The sequence below is a fragment of the Helobdella robusta genome, assembly GCF_000326865.2.
Source record: "Helobdella robusta unplaced genomic scaffold HELROscaffold_103, whole genome shotgun sequence".
In the NCBI taxonomy this organism is placed as follows: domain Eukaryota; kingdom Metazoa; phylum Annelida; class Clitellata; order Rhynchobdellida; family Glossiphoniidae; genus Helobdella; species Helobdella robusta.
In genome coordinates this window covers 344880-363400 of record NW_008703585.1, presented here as the reverse complement: position 1 = coordinate 363400, position 18521 = coordinate 344880, and the positions used below count along the sequence as shown (strand labels likewise).

The following is an 18521-nucleotide window of genomic DNA, read 5'->3' as shown; positions in this document are numbered from 1 at the left end:
GAGGGTAGTTTGAGATTGATGAGATAGTGAGAGGTAGGTGGGAGTGTAGCTTCAGATGAATGAGCTTTAGATAGAAAGAAAGAAATAAAGAAAGAAAGAAAGAAAGAAAGAAAGAAAAAAAATGATAGATAGATAGAAAGAATGAATGAAAGAATGAAAGAAAGAAAGAAAGAAAAAAAAAGAAAGAAAGAAAGGAAGGAAGAAAGAAAGAAAGGAAAAGAAAAAATACGTGAATGAACGAGTGAAAGAATATATCTTAATCTGTTGAATATACAGAAATATGAATATATAGATGAATAAATATATAAATATACTTGTATATATATAAATATAAAATTAATAATATATATATATATATATTATAAATTATATTTTAATCTAGTGCCTTTAATGTAGACATGTCTTTATATAAATGTACACATCCATTAATATATTTTAACAGCAAAATGTTAACAGAAAATAAATAAATTAATTAAATGTATATAATATTTAAAAGTATATATATATTATTTTATAAATTAAAAATATATATATTTTATAAAACAAAAAAAAGTTATTTTCCAAGATTTAATTTTAATTAATAATAATATTACGACATCATATTATTTGCAATATACTTACATCCTATAATACAGCTAGAAGAAAAATAATGGTACATTGATGTGTATACTATATGCAGAGTAATATTGAGATAGAGGAAGGTAGATATAAAAGAGTGATATATGATATATTACTTGAAAGCCGGTGAAGCATTATGCTGAGATATCAATTTTATTGCAGCAATAAAATTCGTAATATTCTTTTATTCAATATTTCTTTCAGAATAATAATAATAATAACAAAAAGAATAATAGTAAAAATAATAATATATTTATTTATATATATTTAATAACATAGTTAAAAGTATATAATTAACAATTATTAATCGACTTTTTTTTAAAAAACAGCAATTGTGAAGGAACCCAATGCTCTTCAATCTTTGTCAAGCGGGACTGTTCTCTGACAGAAACTGGCTCATTGAAGCAGTCCCTCAAAACTTCTGAATAAAACGCGAGTAAATTCTTGTTTTGACCCCATAATGGGACTTCAAACTCGAGGCACGGTACTCGAGTCAACTGGCGAACTCATTACTCCAGTACAAACAACATGTTGGTTGAAATTTTTGACAGGCCCGGGTTGGTCAACAGATTTGCAAGCAAGTACAAAAAATTCAACAACTGCTCACTAATTCAAATTTGTCGAAATTTAACAAAGCGAAAACTCCCTCGTGTCCAGTAAGTAATGTTCGCCAAATAATCTAGCATGCAGTATCAAACTGTGTTTCAACATAATTTTCTCGGCCAATTTCTTATAACTTTAAACTAATAAACAGTTCTATTAGTTTGTCATACGCAATTTAAACAGAATCTCAACATAGGTTAATGCTATTTAAATATAACTCTCATGACATTGACAATGAGGATGGATCGATTTGCCATTAATTTGATTTGATTATCTTACCATATTTTATTTATTGTTTGTAGAAGATTTTAATACAATTTATTTTCACTATTTGATTTTGGCTTTTGAAAAATAAAAGAATTTTCAATTGGCTGATCAATTAATAAATAATTAGTTAATGAAAGTAATCCATTTACTCCTATGCAACAATTTAATATTATGATTGAGAAATTGAATTTGATCAAATGATAATAAAAAAGAAAGTAAATGTTAATACTAATATATAAACAAACAAGATAATAAACATACAAACAAACGAAAACATACAAACAACAACAAACAAACAAACAAACAACAAGTATACAAACACACAGACATACAGATAAACGACATACAAACCTACACTGTCATACAAACTAAATAAACAAAAAACATATCGACAACAAACATACAACATCATAAAAACATACAACATACAAATAGAAACCATACAAAGATATACAAAAATATTTCAAACAAATGCATGTATTTGTTTCTCCTTTCTTAAAACGCCTAGAGACCACTAAATCAATGGTCGAAAATGACGTAACTGACATCATACACTCTCTTTCTCTCCCTCTCTCTCTCTTTCTCTCATTCCCTCTTTCTCTCTAACTCTTTCTCTATGTCTCCAGGTCGCTCTTTCTGCCTTTCAGTATTATTGTTATCATCATCAACATTGTCATCATCATCGTCGTCGTCACCATCATTATGAAGTTGAAAATATGATATTTTCAACCATGTGCTATGATGTCAAATCTCTTTAAATCTGATAAAATCTAATAAAATCTGATATATATATATATATATATATATATATATAGATCAGAGAAACTCCTTGTGTCAATAGAGCAAGTAAAGTTTCTCATCTAAAGCCAACCTAAAATTAAATTAGAAAGAAAAATGTTGGCACTACAGTTAAAACTTGAATATTTAAAAAATGCTGACCTCAACGCAAATGCAGTCTAAATTAGTCACTGCATACATACATATATACATGCATGCTTGAATTCTTACATGCCTTGCACACGTACCTTACTTGATCCAAGTTAATGCTTGAACCTCACAAAAATTTTCACCCATACTGTCAGAGTCGTCTTGATGCGTCTCTGTGTTAGTTATCATCTACAAAGAAAGCGTGGTAACTTGGTGCACACACACGCACAAAAACATACACACACACAAACACAAACACACACACACGCGTGCGCAAACACACATACACACGCGAATCAACATACTACACTAGCCGCCCAAACCATATCACTATGGCGCTACTGATGAAGGGGACGATGACAGCGACGAAAATGATGATGATAAAGACGATGATAACGATGATAAAGATGAAGATGATGATGATGATGATGATAACGGTGAGACAAGTAGTGATGATGATCGTGCTGGTGATTGAGCAAAACTTTTGAAGAAAATAATTCCCTTTTTTCTCTCTTTGAAAAGCTTCTCAGTCATAAATCTCTATCCCAACGTCAACCGCCAACAAATTGTTACGACAAACAAGAGAAGAACAAACATAAAAAAAACAACAACAAAAAAACAAAAAACTACAAAAGAAAATAAAACAGGCTCCAAGAAAAACTACAAAAAAATGTACACAAATCTATACAGTACACAGAGAAAGAGAGAGAGAGAGAAAGAGAGAGAGAAAGAGAGAGAGAGAAAGAGAGAGAGAAAGAAAAAGAGAGCGACAGAAACAGAAAGAGAGTGAGTGAGAGGAAAGAAAAAAAGCGTGAAAAATAGAGAACGAAAGAGTATGGGAGTATGTAAAATAATGGGAATAAAAAGAAGAAAACGAGAGATGAAAATATTGGGAGATATGTTGAAGAATGAAAGAAAGTGAAAAAATGATTAGAAAAAAAAGAGACAGAGAAAAAGACAGAGAGAGAGAAAGAGAGAGAGAGAGAGAGAGGAAAGAGCAAGCGAGAGAGAGAAAAAGTTTTTTTTCTTCCACGTTGAAACATAAATTGTAACTTGTGAGAGAATTTCAGAAGGTAGTTAAGCAGAAAATAATTAAAACCTTTTTAAAATAATTTCGTTGAAAAAGATTTTCACCCAAGATTTGCTAAATTTTAAAACTTAACACGCATTCCAACTTAAATTTCTCAAATCAGAGAACTACAAAAGAGAAAGAAAGAGAGAGAGAGAGAGAGAGAGAGAGAGATTGAAAGAAAGCGGTAGGAATAAATAATTCAAGATAGAGAGAGAGAGAAGAGAGGGTATAAAATTAATTGGTTTGAAATGAAAATCCATGCTCAATCAACTTCTAGCGTTGAAAACTTCGTCGTTATACGATCCTCTCTGTCACATGCAAGTTTGCCTCAGTACCAAAATACCAAAAGGTATATACCAAGATACAAATAATTCTTATTATTTTCACAACTAATACAAATTACTTACATACTTGTATAAACAAGGTGATACAAAGCAGACACAACACAAATATAAATCCACATGAATACCAAACTAAGAATACAAAGTTGCAAACTAATAAAACTTCCATATTTAACTTTAAAATAAAATTCAAACTCAAAAATACAATCAAAATGGAGAATATACGCACATTAAAGCAAAGCTACACACAAACAACTTAATACAAAATTTTTAAAAATCAACGAAATCAATAAATTTTATATATATATAAATAATAATAATATGCAAATAATAATAATATAATAAAAATAATTACTAATATTAATGTTACCTATCTTTCGTTGATTTACTAGCAGCAGATCAAAAAGCACTTGTATCTCCCAAACAAAATTTCTACAATTACTGTTGATAATATTATTTTATTGTTGTCATAATTATTATAATAATTATTACTTTTTTTATTATTATTTTTATTTGTTTTATTTAACTTTAATTCAATTCGGAATTAAAATAGCACGCGTTAACTGTTAAACTTTACGTTGAAGCACCACAAAGAATTTGCCGGTGTATATATACGGCTACACACACACAACACACACACACACACATCCCACACATACATACAAATCACACACAATACACACACACAATACGCACATCAGACATACACATGTGTTCATGCATACAAAGCGTGTCTATCTATATATATGCATAAACCCAGCTAACTAGAGACAAAAGAAATGGCAGTAATAAGAGACAATGAAAATCTTAAAATACACACATATGCACACATACATACACGCGCAAACACACACACATACACACCCTTGCACTCACACACGCACGCACACATACAAGTGTACGTAAGTAAAATCACTTGTCTATTTGTCAGATAACACATGGATAACACATTTTAATTGAATCATCTCTAGAAACCCAAAACTACAACAAACTTACAAAACATTTTGTTCAAAAAAAATAATTAATTAAATTTAAATTACGTAATCAACATATAAATAAATCTTCAAAATCACCTATATATACACAAACAAAGATATTAAACAACAACAACAACATAAATTATGATGTCACGATTTAGTAGGAAAATAATAAAGAACTACATAGACGATAAAAAGAACAATTTTATTTACATTAAAAACAGCAAACAATTAACAAAACAAATGAAAATCAAGCAGCTAAATTTAAAAACACACAAAAATACAAATAAACAACATTTCACATAAACAACAACAACAGCACACAAACAACAATAATCGCAACAACTCTTATAAATAAACAACAATAAATACAACTACATTAACATCTAAAATCTCTAACAATAAACAACAACACCTATGCAAAACAATCAAAAAAACAGCTGAATTTTCTTAGAAAAACATAGAGAAAGAGATGAGTAAGGCGACCAATATACAAACATACAAACCTATAGCACTAACAAAAACATAATAACCCATACAACAACGTAAAGAACAAATCTAAACCATTTGAATCGCGTACACACACAACACACACACAAACAAATACACACAAAAATATACGTACAAACAAATTAACACATTCAAGGTGACAAATATATAGATGCTCTAGTCTAATAAACACCTCCTAATCTGAATATATATTTATAAACACCGACTATTTATCTGTCTATTTATTATTATTATTATTATTATCTATTATTTCATAAAATATTATTATTTATTATTATTATCATTCATTTTGACTATTATCATATATCTTTGTTGATAGCTATTTGGTTTTTCAGTAATTTATTCCCTTAATTATTTATTAATTTATTCACATAATTAATTATTAATTACTTCACTTAATTATTTATTAATTAATTATATATATATAAACATATAAAAGAAGATGAGGATGATGAAGTTGGTGATGGTGAAAGCAACGATAATGAAAATGATGATGATGAAGTTGATGATGATGATGATGTTAAAAATGATGCTGGAAAATGATAATCACGATAAACAACAGACTGATAACTGAAGCTGTAGTTGGTGATGATTGGAATGACGATTAGGATGAAAATAATGATGATATGATAATAATTCCGTCACTGCCACAGGCGATGAAGATGATTAAAATGATGATGAAGACGATGAAGATGAATAAGAAGATGATGAAGACGATGGAGATGATTAAAATGATGACGAAGACGATGAAGATGAATAAGAAGATGATGAAGACGATGGGGATAATTAAAATGATGATGACTACGATGAAGATGACTAAGAAGATGATGAAGACGTTGATGATGACTAAGAAGATAATGAAGATGATGGGGAAGATTAAAATGATGATGAAGACGTTGATGATGACTAAGAAGATGATGAAGACGATGGGGATGATTAAAATGATGATGACGACGACGATGATGAACGAAGCAGTGGCCTTCAATTGGGAATGTTTATTCGCATTGATTTTGTGCCAACATTTTGAAGAGGAAAAGCATTTTTGAACAAAAATTACGAAAAATAACTTACAAAAACAAAATAATAAACATAATAACAGTGAAAAATAGCAATAATAATAAGATTTGTAATAATAAAAATAGTAATAATAATAATAACGACAATAATAATAATAGTAAAAAAACCAGAAATTTATCAAAATATTTGTGATCAAGTCATTTTGTCTTTATTTTCAGTTTTATTTTGTCAATTTTTATCTTATTTATTCTAGAGAATTATTTTATTTTAAAAGTATAAACTATTATTAAATATCTTAAATAAATAAATAAGTAAATAAATAATTAATTCATTCATTATTAAATGATAACATATTTTCATTCAAATTTATCTTATAAAACTGACATTATTCATATTATCTAGCAATTCTATGCTATAATCAAAACATTAAATAGGAATACAAATGTTTATATAATTATTTTAAAATTTTCTACTTCTCAATTTTAAAAAGAATTTGATTATGATTTTACTTGCAATGCGTTTTAGTTATTATAAAAATTTCTCAAATTTTAACTTGTGACAAGAATGTTGAACTAACTTTATCAACAACATTTATTATTAAACAGTTAAAAAGCTATGCTCATATTAAATCTAAAAAAATTATTTTCTTCACGATCAGAATGCAAAACACATAAACACAAAATTTTCAGAAAAAAATCTTAAAATTATTCCCCAAAAAAACGAAAAAATGTTTGCAAAAAACAAATAACCATTCACAAGACACAAAAATTACACATAAAAATCAAATACATCTGAAAAATCCAATTTACATTTTTACATCTACTAGAGAAAAAAAAATAATTTTTTGGAGAAAGAAACTTTTAGTCTTTTTAGTAAAGAAATGCTATGCAAAGCATAATGAAAAATAATGACTATGTTCTTGCTGTTGGTCTGGAGTTTTCCGTATAAGTCTGTGTACGTGTTTTTGTGTGTACGTGTGTTTATGTGCGTGTGAGGCGTAGGTATGTGTAGATCTATAAATAGTAAATATTTTTAGATTTTTGCAGTTCAATTGGATTAAATTTTTTCAGAATATGTTCATAAATAACGAATTTTTTTTTATAGTTGTGGGATTTGAATAAGCAAAAATTAGAAAAGTTACATAGCTAAAAATGTAAAAATTAATTTTAGAAATTCACCATCATAGCATTGCAATGTAATTTAATCACATGGTTACATCTCTTTTACGACATAAAGTTAAATAATAATTGATTGAAAAATCAAAGATAGAGAAGAGAAAGAAGAAAGATGTTAAAAGAGAAAGATAGAGAGCTAATAAAAACAATAAAACAATGAAAAAACATACGAAAAGAAAAAAAAAGAGAAGTTAAATAAAAGAGAAAGAGAAAGAAGGAGAGAGAGAGAGAGATAGAAAGAAAGAAAGAGATAGTAGATTGAGTATCTTAATTATTATTTAAAGGTCCCGGGATATGGCAGGCATAATAAAGAAACATACAAATCCAAACTCTTTCTTTCTCTTTGGTTTTTCAATTTTTCCATTGGGTTTTTTATTTTTATTTATATGTTTTTTAATTTTAATTTTATTTTATTTATTCATTTTTGTTTATTTATTTACCATTAATTTATTTGATTTAACTTTATGTAGATTCTTACCTGTATGATAAACTTTGCGTATGCCCTTCAATCTAATTTTGTCATTTTTTCGTTCATTTGTTCACACATCCATCCATTTATTCATTCTTCCAACCATTCATTCATCCATTCGTTCATTCATTCATCCATTTATCCATCCATTCATTCATTCATCCCTGCATTCATTCAAATTCAGGATTTAAAGAAGCAGTCTTAATTGAATAATTTACTATTACATGCAAGTCCTCCCTGTACACTATTATGATGTTGAAAATTCTTTTTTGAGATTTTCAAATTCGTTCATTCACTCATTTTTTTTTTATTTTTTATGTTTGAATATTATTCATTAATTCATTCATTAATTCATTCCTATATTTATTTACATATTCTATTAAAATACTATTTTATTGCAATAATATTTCATTAAAATGATATTTTATTTAAATTATATTTTATCAAAATTATTAAATCATCATTAATAGTTACTGTTTGGAAATAAAGATATATCATTTTTTCAGCCGGAATTGGATAATGATGAGGATGATGATGATGATGATGTTGATAATAAGATAAGTAATGATAATGATGATAATTGAAATAATGATGATGATGACGATGTAGACAATGATGATGACGACGATTATATATTCGAACTTGATAAAAATGAGAGAGAGAAAGAGAGAGAGAGAAAAAAAAAGAAAGAAAAAAAAGAAAGAAATGTTACTACCGCTATATACAATAATATCAAACAATCCAACTACTTCTACTACTACTACTACGACTACGACTACTACTATTACTACTACTACTACTACTACGACTACTACTACTACTACAACTGCTTCAATTACTACTGCTATTACTACTACTATAATAACAATAACTATAACAATAATAATAACAACAACAACAACAACAACAATAGTAATAGTAACAACAGTAAAAATTTAACAGCCATCATGATTCAACGTACTTTACGACAGATGTCAGCTCGTTATGATCCTAATTTAATGATGACAAATTTACAACCTGGAGTTGTTTTGCAGTAACTTCTCAATCTGCTTCTATCTCTGTTACTACACTTCGATACTTATGCTGCTACTGCTGCTACTACCTCTACTACTACTACAATTTGGGGTTAGTGACTGTAGAATGTTCTACTACTCGCTCATCTAACCTAATCTACTATACTGTATCTCACTTCGGGGCAATAGCACTGCCTCTCATCTCTCTTCAATGTTTAAATCATAAAAATCTTTCTTAAGAACATTATATAATGTTTGAAAATATGATAGTATAAGCTGTTACTTTGTCAGAGCAAGGATTCTAACTATTAACCAACGAAACACTCTAAGACTTTCCTTCTTATCATTTTCTTCAATCCTATTGAAGAAACCTCATTTGTAGAACTCTAGTTGAAACTTTCCCACTCATTCATTCTAAGAAGTTACTCCTCCTAGAACCAATTCTTATTATAACAGCCCCTTAATAATTACCACTACTACCACTACTAAAAAGAAAAACGAATAATAATACTGTAGCTACCACTACTACTACTACTACTACTCTACTACTACACTACTACTACTACCACTACTACTACTACCACTACTACTACTACTATTACTACTACTATTACTCCTCCTAGAACCAATTCTTATTATAACAGCCCCTTAATAATTACCACTACTACCACTACTAAAAAGAAAAACGAATAATAATACTGTAGCTACCACTACTACTACTACTACTACTCTACTACTACACTACTACTACTACCACTACTACTACTACCACTACTACTACTACTATTACTACTACTATTACTACTACTTCTACTACTACTTCTACTACTACTACCACTACTACACAAACTAATACTACTTCAAAGAAGAACAAATAATAATTCTGGTGCTGCTACTACTACTACTACTTTACTACTACTAGTACAAAGAAGAAAAAACTGCTGCTACTACTGATGTTACAACAACTACTATTGGTGGTAGTTGCAGTAGCTTTTACTACTTCTAAGATTACTAAAATTCATACTGCTACCATAGATATTAACACCTCAGAAAAAATACTTTTGCAAAAAGTAAAGAAGGCTTTGTCAGCATTAGTGGAAAATTTATGGCTATTAGCGAATTCTGAGCTATGGAAATGATAAACTCCAAGACGAGAAAGAAAAAGATATAAACTAGAAAAAAAAGGTAGTAGTAGTAGTAATAGTAGAAGTAGTAGTAGTAGTAGTAGTAGTAGTAGTAGTAGTAGCAGCAGTAGTAGTAATAGTAGTTGTGGTGGTAGTAGTAGTAGTAACAACGTAGGAAATAAAAACAGTCATAGCAGCTGCTACAAAAACGACATCATCGTCATCAACTTCATCGTCGTCGTCGTCGTCATCATCTTTGTCGTCATAACAACAGCCACGTCACCATCGTCATCATCTTCATCATGTTTTCGCTCAATGATAATGTTGCTCTCTTATCGATGATGATGATGATGTTGCTGTTGTCGTGATTGTTGATGAGTTTTTTTTTACACTGGCTGTGAGAATGCTAACTAATCGATACCGAGACGTGTCTGGTTCATTTATATTTTATTTTATTTTTATTCTATAACAATAATAATAATAACAGCAACAACAACAATAATAATTATAATAATAACAATAATAATACTTGTTGATATTATTAGTATTATAATAATACTATAAGAAGGATTCTTCTTCTTATAGGAATGAAGGAATGATGTTAACAATATAGATGACGATTCAACTAGCACAACAAAAACAACAACTTCTACCACTACTAAGACTACAACTACTGCAGCTTCTACGGCTACTGCCACTGACGAGTACGAGATGATGATGATTATTATTATTATTAATTATTATTATTGTTATTATTATTATTAATTATTATTATTATTTACAATATCCACTGTGAACTCAATAATCTATAACATTCTTTGTTGTTTGTTCTTTTTTAGGCAATGAGTTAAAAAAGCTTTTATTAACAATAACTGCATTTTATTTTTGTATAAATTTTATTGATTATATTTTACTCACTGCATTATTAACTCAAAATTAATTTAATATCCATTAACTTTTAATGAGTCTTACCTTTTCATGTACGTATTATTTCATTATTATTATTGTTATTATTATTATTATTAATATTGTTGTTGTTATTATTATGATCACAATAATGATGACAGTTGCTTAAATGTTGCTTTTTAATCCAAATAGGCGATAAATGTTGATAATGCTCTGATAAAAATGAAAAAAAACTAACTCTAACCATAACCATAACAAAAGATTGTAAGGAAATTTAAAAGTCCTAACAAAAGACGAGCAAACATGTCATAGCCACTAAGCAAAATTACATGAAAAATGGTAATACCCTATTAACGAACTATCACATTCTAACCGGCTTCAAACGCAGATTAAATCCCATGTGATTTTTGAAACGCAATGCTGTGCTGAACACTTATTATGTACTTGAATGGGATATTAGTAACTTGTCAATTTTTGCAGTAAATTCAGAAATGTTTGAATAATTTATAAAATATGAAATCATAAAAGTTACCAACGGAGGTAACAAGAATAATAATAAATATAATTAGATAATCAACAACACTGATAACAACCACAATGACCATTCAGCATTGAGTGGAGTGACAAGCTTAATGGGAAAAGACATCTGGTTCTGGTGTCGAAGTGACTAGATTCGAATGCACACAGATCCACGCATTTCATTTGCAATTTGTATGTGTGTGTGTGTCTGTGTTTGTGTGTGTATGTGTGTGTGAGTGTGTGTGTATGTGTGTGTGTGTGTGCGTATCCATACAAACGAGCTTGTGTGTTTGCTGTTGATGCTACCTCCAAAGAAAAAGCGCAAATGAGAATGACCTTTAACCTTATGACCTTTCTAAAATATCAATAACCTATACATTGTAGATATTAATAAAAACAACAGCATCAAAAATGATATTTAATAATGAAGTATAATTTGAAATAACAATAATAATAATAATATTAATGATAATAGTTATTATAATTTTTATTCTGCGTAAGATATCTCAGGAGCGTTGAAAAAATGCTGTATGACATGACACTCATAAATATTTGAAATTAAATTTTCTTCAAAAGAATGGAAAATTTTTTATCGAGAGAATGGGGCTCTATGGCGAATCTTATTACGCTTATCAACAAAATATATTACTATCATTATTTGTTGTAGTAGTAGTAGCAGCAGCAGCAGCAGCAGCATTAGTAGTAGCAGCAGCAGTAGTAGTAGAAGTAGCATTGGTAGCAGCATTGGCTCGGTTTTAATGAATGCCGTTAATGTTTTTCTGAATAGTATTATAACAGTCTGTACTGACAAATTTTTTTTATGTGTTTTCGAGAGATATTATTTATTTAAAATATACAGAATTAATTTCACTAAATATAAATAATAATAAAATTGGAATATATTATTAATATTACTTTGCATTAATCATTTAGCAACAAAGCGCTTATAACTGAGTAAATTGAGTATAAAATATTTATTAAAAAAATTCTTTTTTTTCGTATTTTTTTACCTATCTTCAAATAAAAAACATTGAAAAAACATTCTACAACAATGTGTTCGAAGATAAAACTAAGAGCAAATACGATAATAACTTATAACACGATTGAATGAATGTTCAGAGGCACACATACAAAACAAAACACACTCGTGTGCATTTTTCCACACCAATACACAAAACATATACATGACACGGACACATAAGCTACCAAATAAACAACACAAACAAACACAGAAACATTTCGACAATTAATTATCACCAACATAAACTTCACGCACATACAACTATGCAAAAAAAGTTCACACATATCTATTATACATTCAATATATTCTCTATCACTCTCACAGACATAAGTATATATAAAATATATATAAGTATTTCATATATATATATATATATGTACTCACACATACACAAAAATTAAACACATAAAACCTTCACACAGCCCTTACCCTTCATTTTATAAATTCACACATACACATACATTTATACAAACACGAGCGTATGTATATTTTAAAAATTGAGAAAATATTCACATAAAAACAATTATACATACAAACATACATCAAAATCTTGCACATACACGCACATATTCATGCACATCCCATAACCACGTGTATACAAATCATATATGTATATCCCTCCACACACACACTCACACATACGCATTCACACACACACACACTCACACATACGCACATATACACATACATACACACACATCAAAATTTTAACAAATGCTTTCATACATTCATTTAAATAAATGAAAACCACTAGAAATCTCATTAGCATGAATTAACTCATTTTCAACTTTAGCCAACTAGATTATATAATTAAGTTGAGTTGGCAACAATTAAACACATACACACACATACATACAAACACACATACATACAAACACACACATACACACATAGATAAAAACACACAAACATACTTGGCAATTCATTCAATGATATTTGTATATTTATTTACCAACAAACACCAATGAATGCATGCATACAAAACTACACACAGACATAAAAAGACACACACACAAACACACATGTGTTATCTATTTAAATAGATATTGCTTACAAACTCAAATATACAACATTAAATAAATCGATTTACATACACATACATACATTTAATCTAACAAACATACACACATACTCGCACATATATATTTATTTCATCATTATTATTACATATGTAATAATAATTATTTTAAATTCATATTTTATCTATGAATATATACAGATTTAAGTCTAATAAATTTAAATTTTTATAAAAAAATTTCATTTTCTAACCATTTTGCTAAATACCGCAAGAATTAATTGAAAATAAATTCGTTCATTATCTAAATTTGAATATGTTATTCATAATTATTAAAATAATTATTTATTTATTTAAATTCTTTCTTAAATATTTAAGACTTCAACAACATCAAACACACACGTGAAACCATGCATCAAACAAACACAAACAAACACACATTGCATGTGATTGTTTGGGATCTCCTTGCAATCAAACTCGGTGGCTGCGACTTTTGTGCCAAGCACTTTACTCACATAACATCTCGCTACTATAATATTATTTCATTACATACAATAAAATAATTAATTTATATATTTTTGAATTTTTCGACTAAAGCTAACACACACATATAAACAAATTTTTTTTTAAAAATCATTCTTCGATTTAAATCAAAGTTCAAAAATAATTTAACTAAATGGGTAGAAGTTTTAAAACTATAATAATAATAATAATAATAAAAATAATAATAATCATCATCATCATTTTTATTGCTATTATTATTATTGTCGTTATTTAAATTATATTTTAAATTATTTAAATATGACCATTTTATTTGTTAATGTAGGTTTTCAAAATTTGACTCATTAAAATACTATCTTGGTTATTTGTATCTAATTGGCAAATCGATTTATAAAAACCATAGAATAAAAGCTGGAAATAGCAAGCCAATGGATGAAGAAATGGATAAATTCACGGCACTAACTTATTATTAAAATGAGATATTCAATTATTTCATTAAATTAATTTTTGTTTAAATAAATAAAAAATAGCAACAGTAATTAATACGGAATATTTATTCAATCTCGAAAGAGTAAACCCTAACCCTAACTCGAACACTGTAACAATATAAATATATACATAGTAATAATAACAACAATAATAGTAATAATAACAAAATTAACAACAACGACAACAAGAACGACGACAACGACAACAACTGCAACAACAAAAATAATGATTTAACATGAAATTGAATACCGGTCACACAAAATCTCTATATAGTGTCTTCTTCAACTATTTGAATGACGCACGTAAGGAAAAAGACTTAACATCAAACTAATCTCTATTTACATTTTATAAGTAAGAGGAAGAAAGAAAAGTAGAAAGAACGAATGAAAGAGAAAGAGGAGAGAAAGAGAAGGTAGAATAAAAGAGAAAGGAGAGAGAGAGAGAGAAAGAGAAAGAGAGGGAGGAAGAAAAATTGAAAGAAATTTCAAAAATTATTCCGAAAAATGTAAATAATAAAAAAATAAAAATAATATTAACAAAAACAACAACACTAAAAACAACAACAATAATATTAATAATAATTATAATAATTATAATAATAATATTAACAATGTCGTCTAGGAATGTGGGAAGGAGGTGTAAATCAAAACAGAAAAACAATCAGAGCGTCGGTAGTCGTCGTAAAGTTTTTTTTAATAGCAACATTAAGCGCTATAATATTGAGGAAAGAAAAGAAAAGTTTTTTTTGCTGATGACGTTGTTATTGTTGTTAATGTTGTTGTTTTTAATACTGTTGTTGTTTTTGTTGTTGATTTTGTTGTTAATGTTGTTGTTGTTGTTAATGTTGTTGTTGTTGTTGTTAATGTTGTTGTTGTTAATACTGTTGTTGTTTTTGTTGTTGATGTTGTTGTTTTTGTTGTTATGGTTGATGTTGTTGTTGATGTTGATAATTTTGTTGATGTTGTTGTTGATATGTAGTGACGTCATTAATGGTGATGCTGTTGTTGTTGCTAATAGTGATAATGAATGATATTTTTGTTGTTGTAGTTGATAAAAATGCAGTAGACGATAATGTTGTTGTTTTTGAACTATGATAACAATAATGATGGTGATAATCACAAAGATGCCGATAATAATGATGTCGATTTTCATCATTGTAATAGTGTACACAAAAAATCTGACTCAACGAGCAGTTGAACCTAGAAAAACCGGCTTTGTTACTCTAGCGAAAATCATAGCACCTCCAATCATTTAAAATGATGCGAATGTTTGTGAGGATTATGAGGATTATCATGACGAAAATGATGAATTACGATAATGATGAAGATGTAGTTGATAAAGATGGTGATGAAGAACGATGATGATGATGATGATGAAGACGATGATGAAAAACTACACACAACATATTCACACAGATATATGCCTATTTATTGTAACTTGTACCATTTATGTTTTCCTTGGACGGTGAAGATGATGACGATGATGATCATGATGACGCCAACGATGATGATGAGTAAGAAGAGGATGATGATGATGGTAGTAATATATCTCACGGCCTAGCCGGAGCATTAACGAAGTACTAAACATTAATCAGCGTTATCATCCAACAAACAAACAACTTTTCATACACTCATTTTTACTCTACACAAACACACACACACGGACACGCACACATATGCACATACGCAAACAAACACACACACACACATAAAGTTATAGAAATAAAATTAGCCATATACTTATATAAAAAAAATGCAAAACACACAAACACATAAACAAAAAAACGTCAATACGCACATAAACTCTCATACAAATACACCGCAAATACAGAAAAAACCGCGAAAACTAAAAGAAGCGGGAAATCATAAATCATTCCATAGAGGCGCTAAACAGTGGCCGCGTTAAACAATATACATAAACAAAGATAAACATGTATATGTGTATGTGCTTGAAAGAGAAAGAGAGAGAGAGAGAGAGACAAAAAGAGAGAGAAAGAGAGAAAGAGAAAGAGAGGTAGAATGAGAGATCGGAAAATATACATATGTTTATCTAAATGATTGAATGAACTGCTATCACTAAGCATCAATTCGTATTACGAATGTACGTAATGTAAATACGAAAAGATTGTGTTGTGTGTATTGGTGAATGTATGAATGCTTGTATGTTGAATGTGGCTATTTGTTATTCATTCATTCATTCATTCATTTACTCATTCATTCATTCATTCATTCATTTACTCATTCATTCATTCAGGCAATGAGCAGGTTGTTCTAGTTGAGACGCATACAATTTTAGCCAAGACCTTCAAAAAGCCAAGCAAGCAATCCTTTTCACATTCCAATGCCACCGATCATGTATGTAGTATGTATGTATGAATGTGAATGTGTGTGTGTGTGTGTGTGTAAGTATGTGTGTGCGTGTGTGTGTGTATATATAAACAATTAACAAACATCCCCACCTTTGTATACTACATACTATGCCTCTCTAGTCAGCATAAGAAAGAGCCCAATCCCAACTTTATATGCTTATACACATAGCAAAAGCAAGTAGAAAACTTGATCAACATATGTATGTGTGGAGATGTGTGTGTGCGTGTAGATGTGTGTGCGTGTGGAGATGTGTGTGCGTGTGGAGATGTGTGTGCGTGTAGATGTGTGTGTGTGTTTATGTGCGTGTTACACCATTTGATAATTTCGAAATTTTATATAAACAAATTAAACCAACTACGAACGTATTTATGTTTTTGAAAAAACATTTGTTTTCAAAATTTGAACTCTAAAACGCAAATTAATCTAACCTCTCTAGACTTGTGAAGAGCATATTCTGAGTACAAATTGGCTTCACGACTTGTAGAGCTATAATACTAAGTAATTAAAAAATAAATTAATTGTCAATTTACAATAAAATAAACATTACGGTTAAATAAATCAAACAAATCAAATGTTAATTTAGAAAATATATTTTATTTAAATTAATTCGAAACAATTTATTAAAAAAAAGTTGAATAAATTCATTCTACAATAAGATCAACCTCACAGAAGAATAATTTCTAAAAACTTCTAAACAGCAAACAAAAATGAACACATAGACATTACCCCCTAACATATATACACAAGTGTGCGTGTGTGTGTGTGCGTGTATGTGTGTGTATGCATGTACATATATATATATATACGCTTATATACCCAATATATTATAAGCAGTTAAAGCAACAAACAAAAGCGTACATACATACATTGGTCTATATATATATATATATACATACATACAGACATACATACATTCATACATACATACATACATGCACACATATACACATACAAAATTATATATGTATAAATTTATAGTGCTGCTTTTTAGAACAAATTATTGTGTTCATTGATGCAAATATATACACATGTGAATATGTGAATATGTGTTATATAGTCAAATTTACAGATAGGAATAAGTATATAAACATACTATACTTAATTATTTACATCATTCTCACACATAAACGCACACTTACAAATGTCTGCGTATATGTGTTTGTGTATATACGCATTTTAAACACACACACACACACACATATATAAATATATATATATATATATACACACACATACATTCTAATACACTCATACACATGCATGTTCGCGTTCATGCGTACAATCATAAATATCACTAGCTTTTCGCAGATTAATACCATCCACCAGTACTACTACATCTGCTGCTGCTGCTGCTACTGCAATGACTGCAATTTTTGCGGCTACTACTACTACTAGTACCACCACCACTACTACTACTAACACATCTTCACTTACTACTACTATTACTGAAGTTATTAAAACAAATATATCATAAATTATGATTGCATTGGAAATTTTTGAAAATGGAAATAACTTCACAGACTTACTCGTGTGTTACAGAAAAGATGAGTTGAGTTAAGGAGAAGATTGATAAATTGAGGTAAAAACA

At 28.7% G+C, this 18521-nt stretch overlaps 1 protein-coding gene across 1 annotated transcript; it reads left to right on the top strand.

Annotated features, from left to right (window-relative positions):
- Nucleotides 1-14799: 14799 nt before the first annotated feature.
- Nucleotides 14800-17417, top strand: HELRODRAFT_183292 (hypothetical protein; the record flags this gene model as incomplete). Its single annotated transcript, XM_009012323.1, has 4 exons — nucleotides 14800-14866; nucleotides 15186-15302; nucleotides 16818-16918; nucleotides 17370-17417. 4 exons carry the CDS (start codon nucleotides 14800-14802, stop codon nucleotides 17415-17417), a joined length of 333 nt encoding a protein of 110 aa, XP_009010571.1.
- Nucleotides 17418-18521: the final 1104 nt, after the last annotated feature.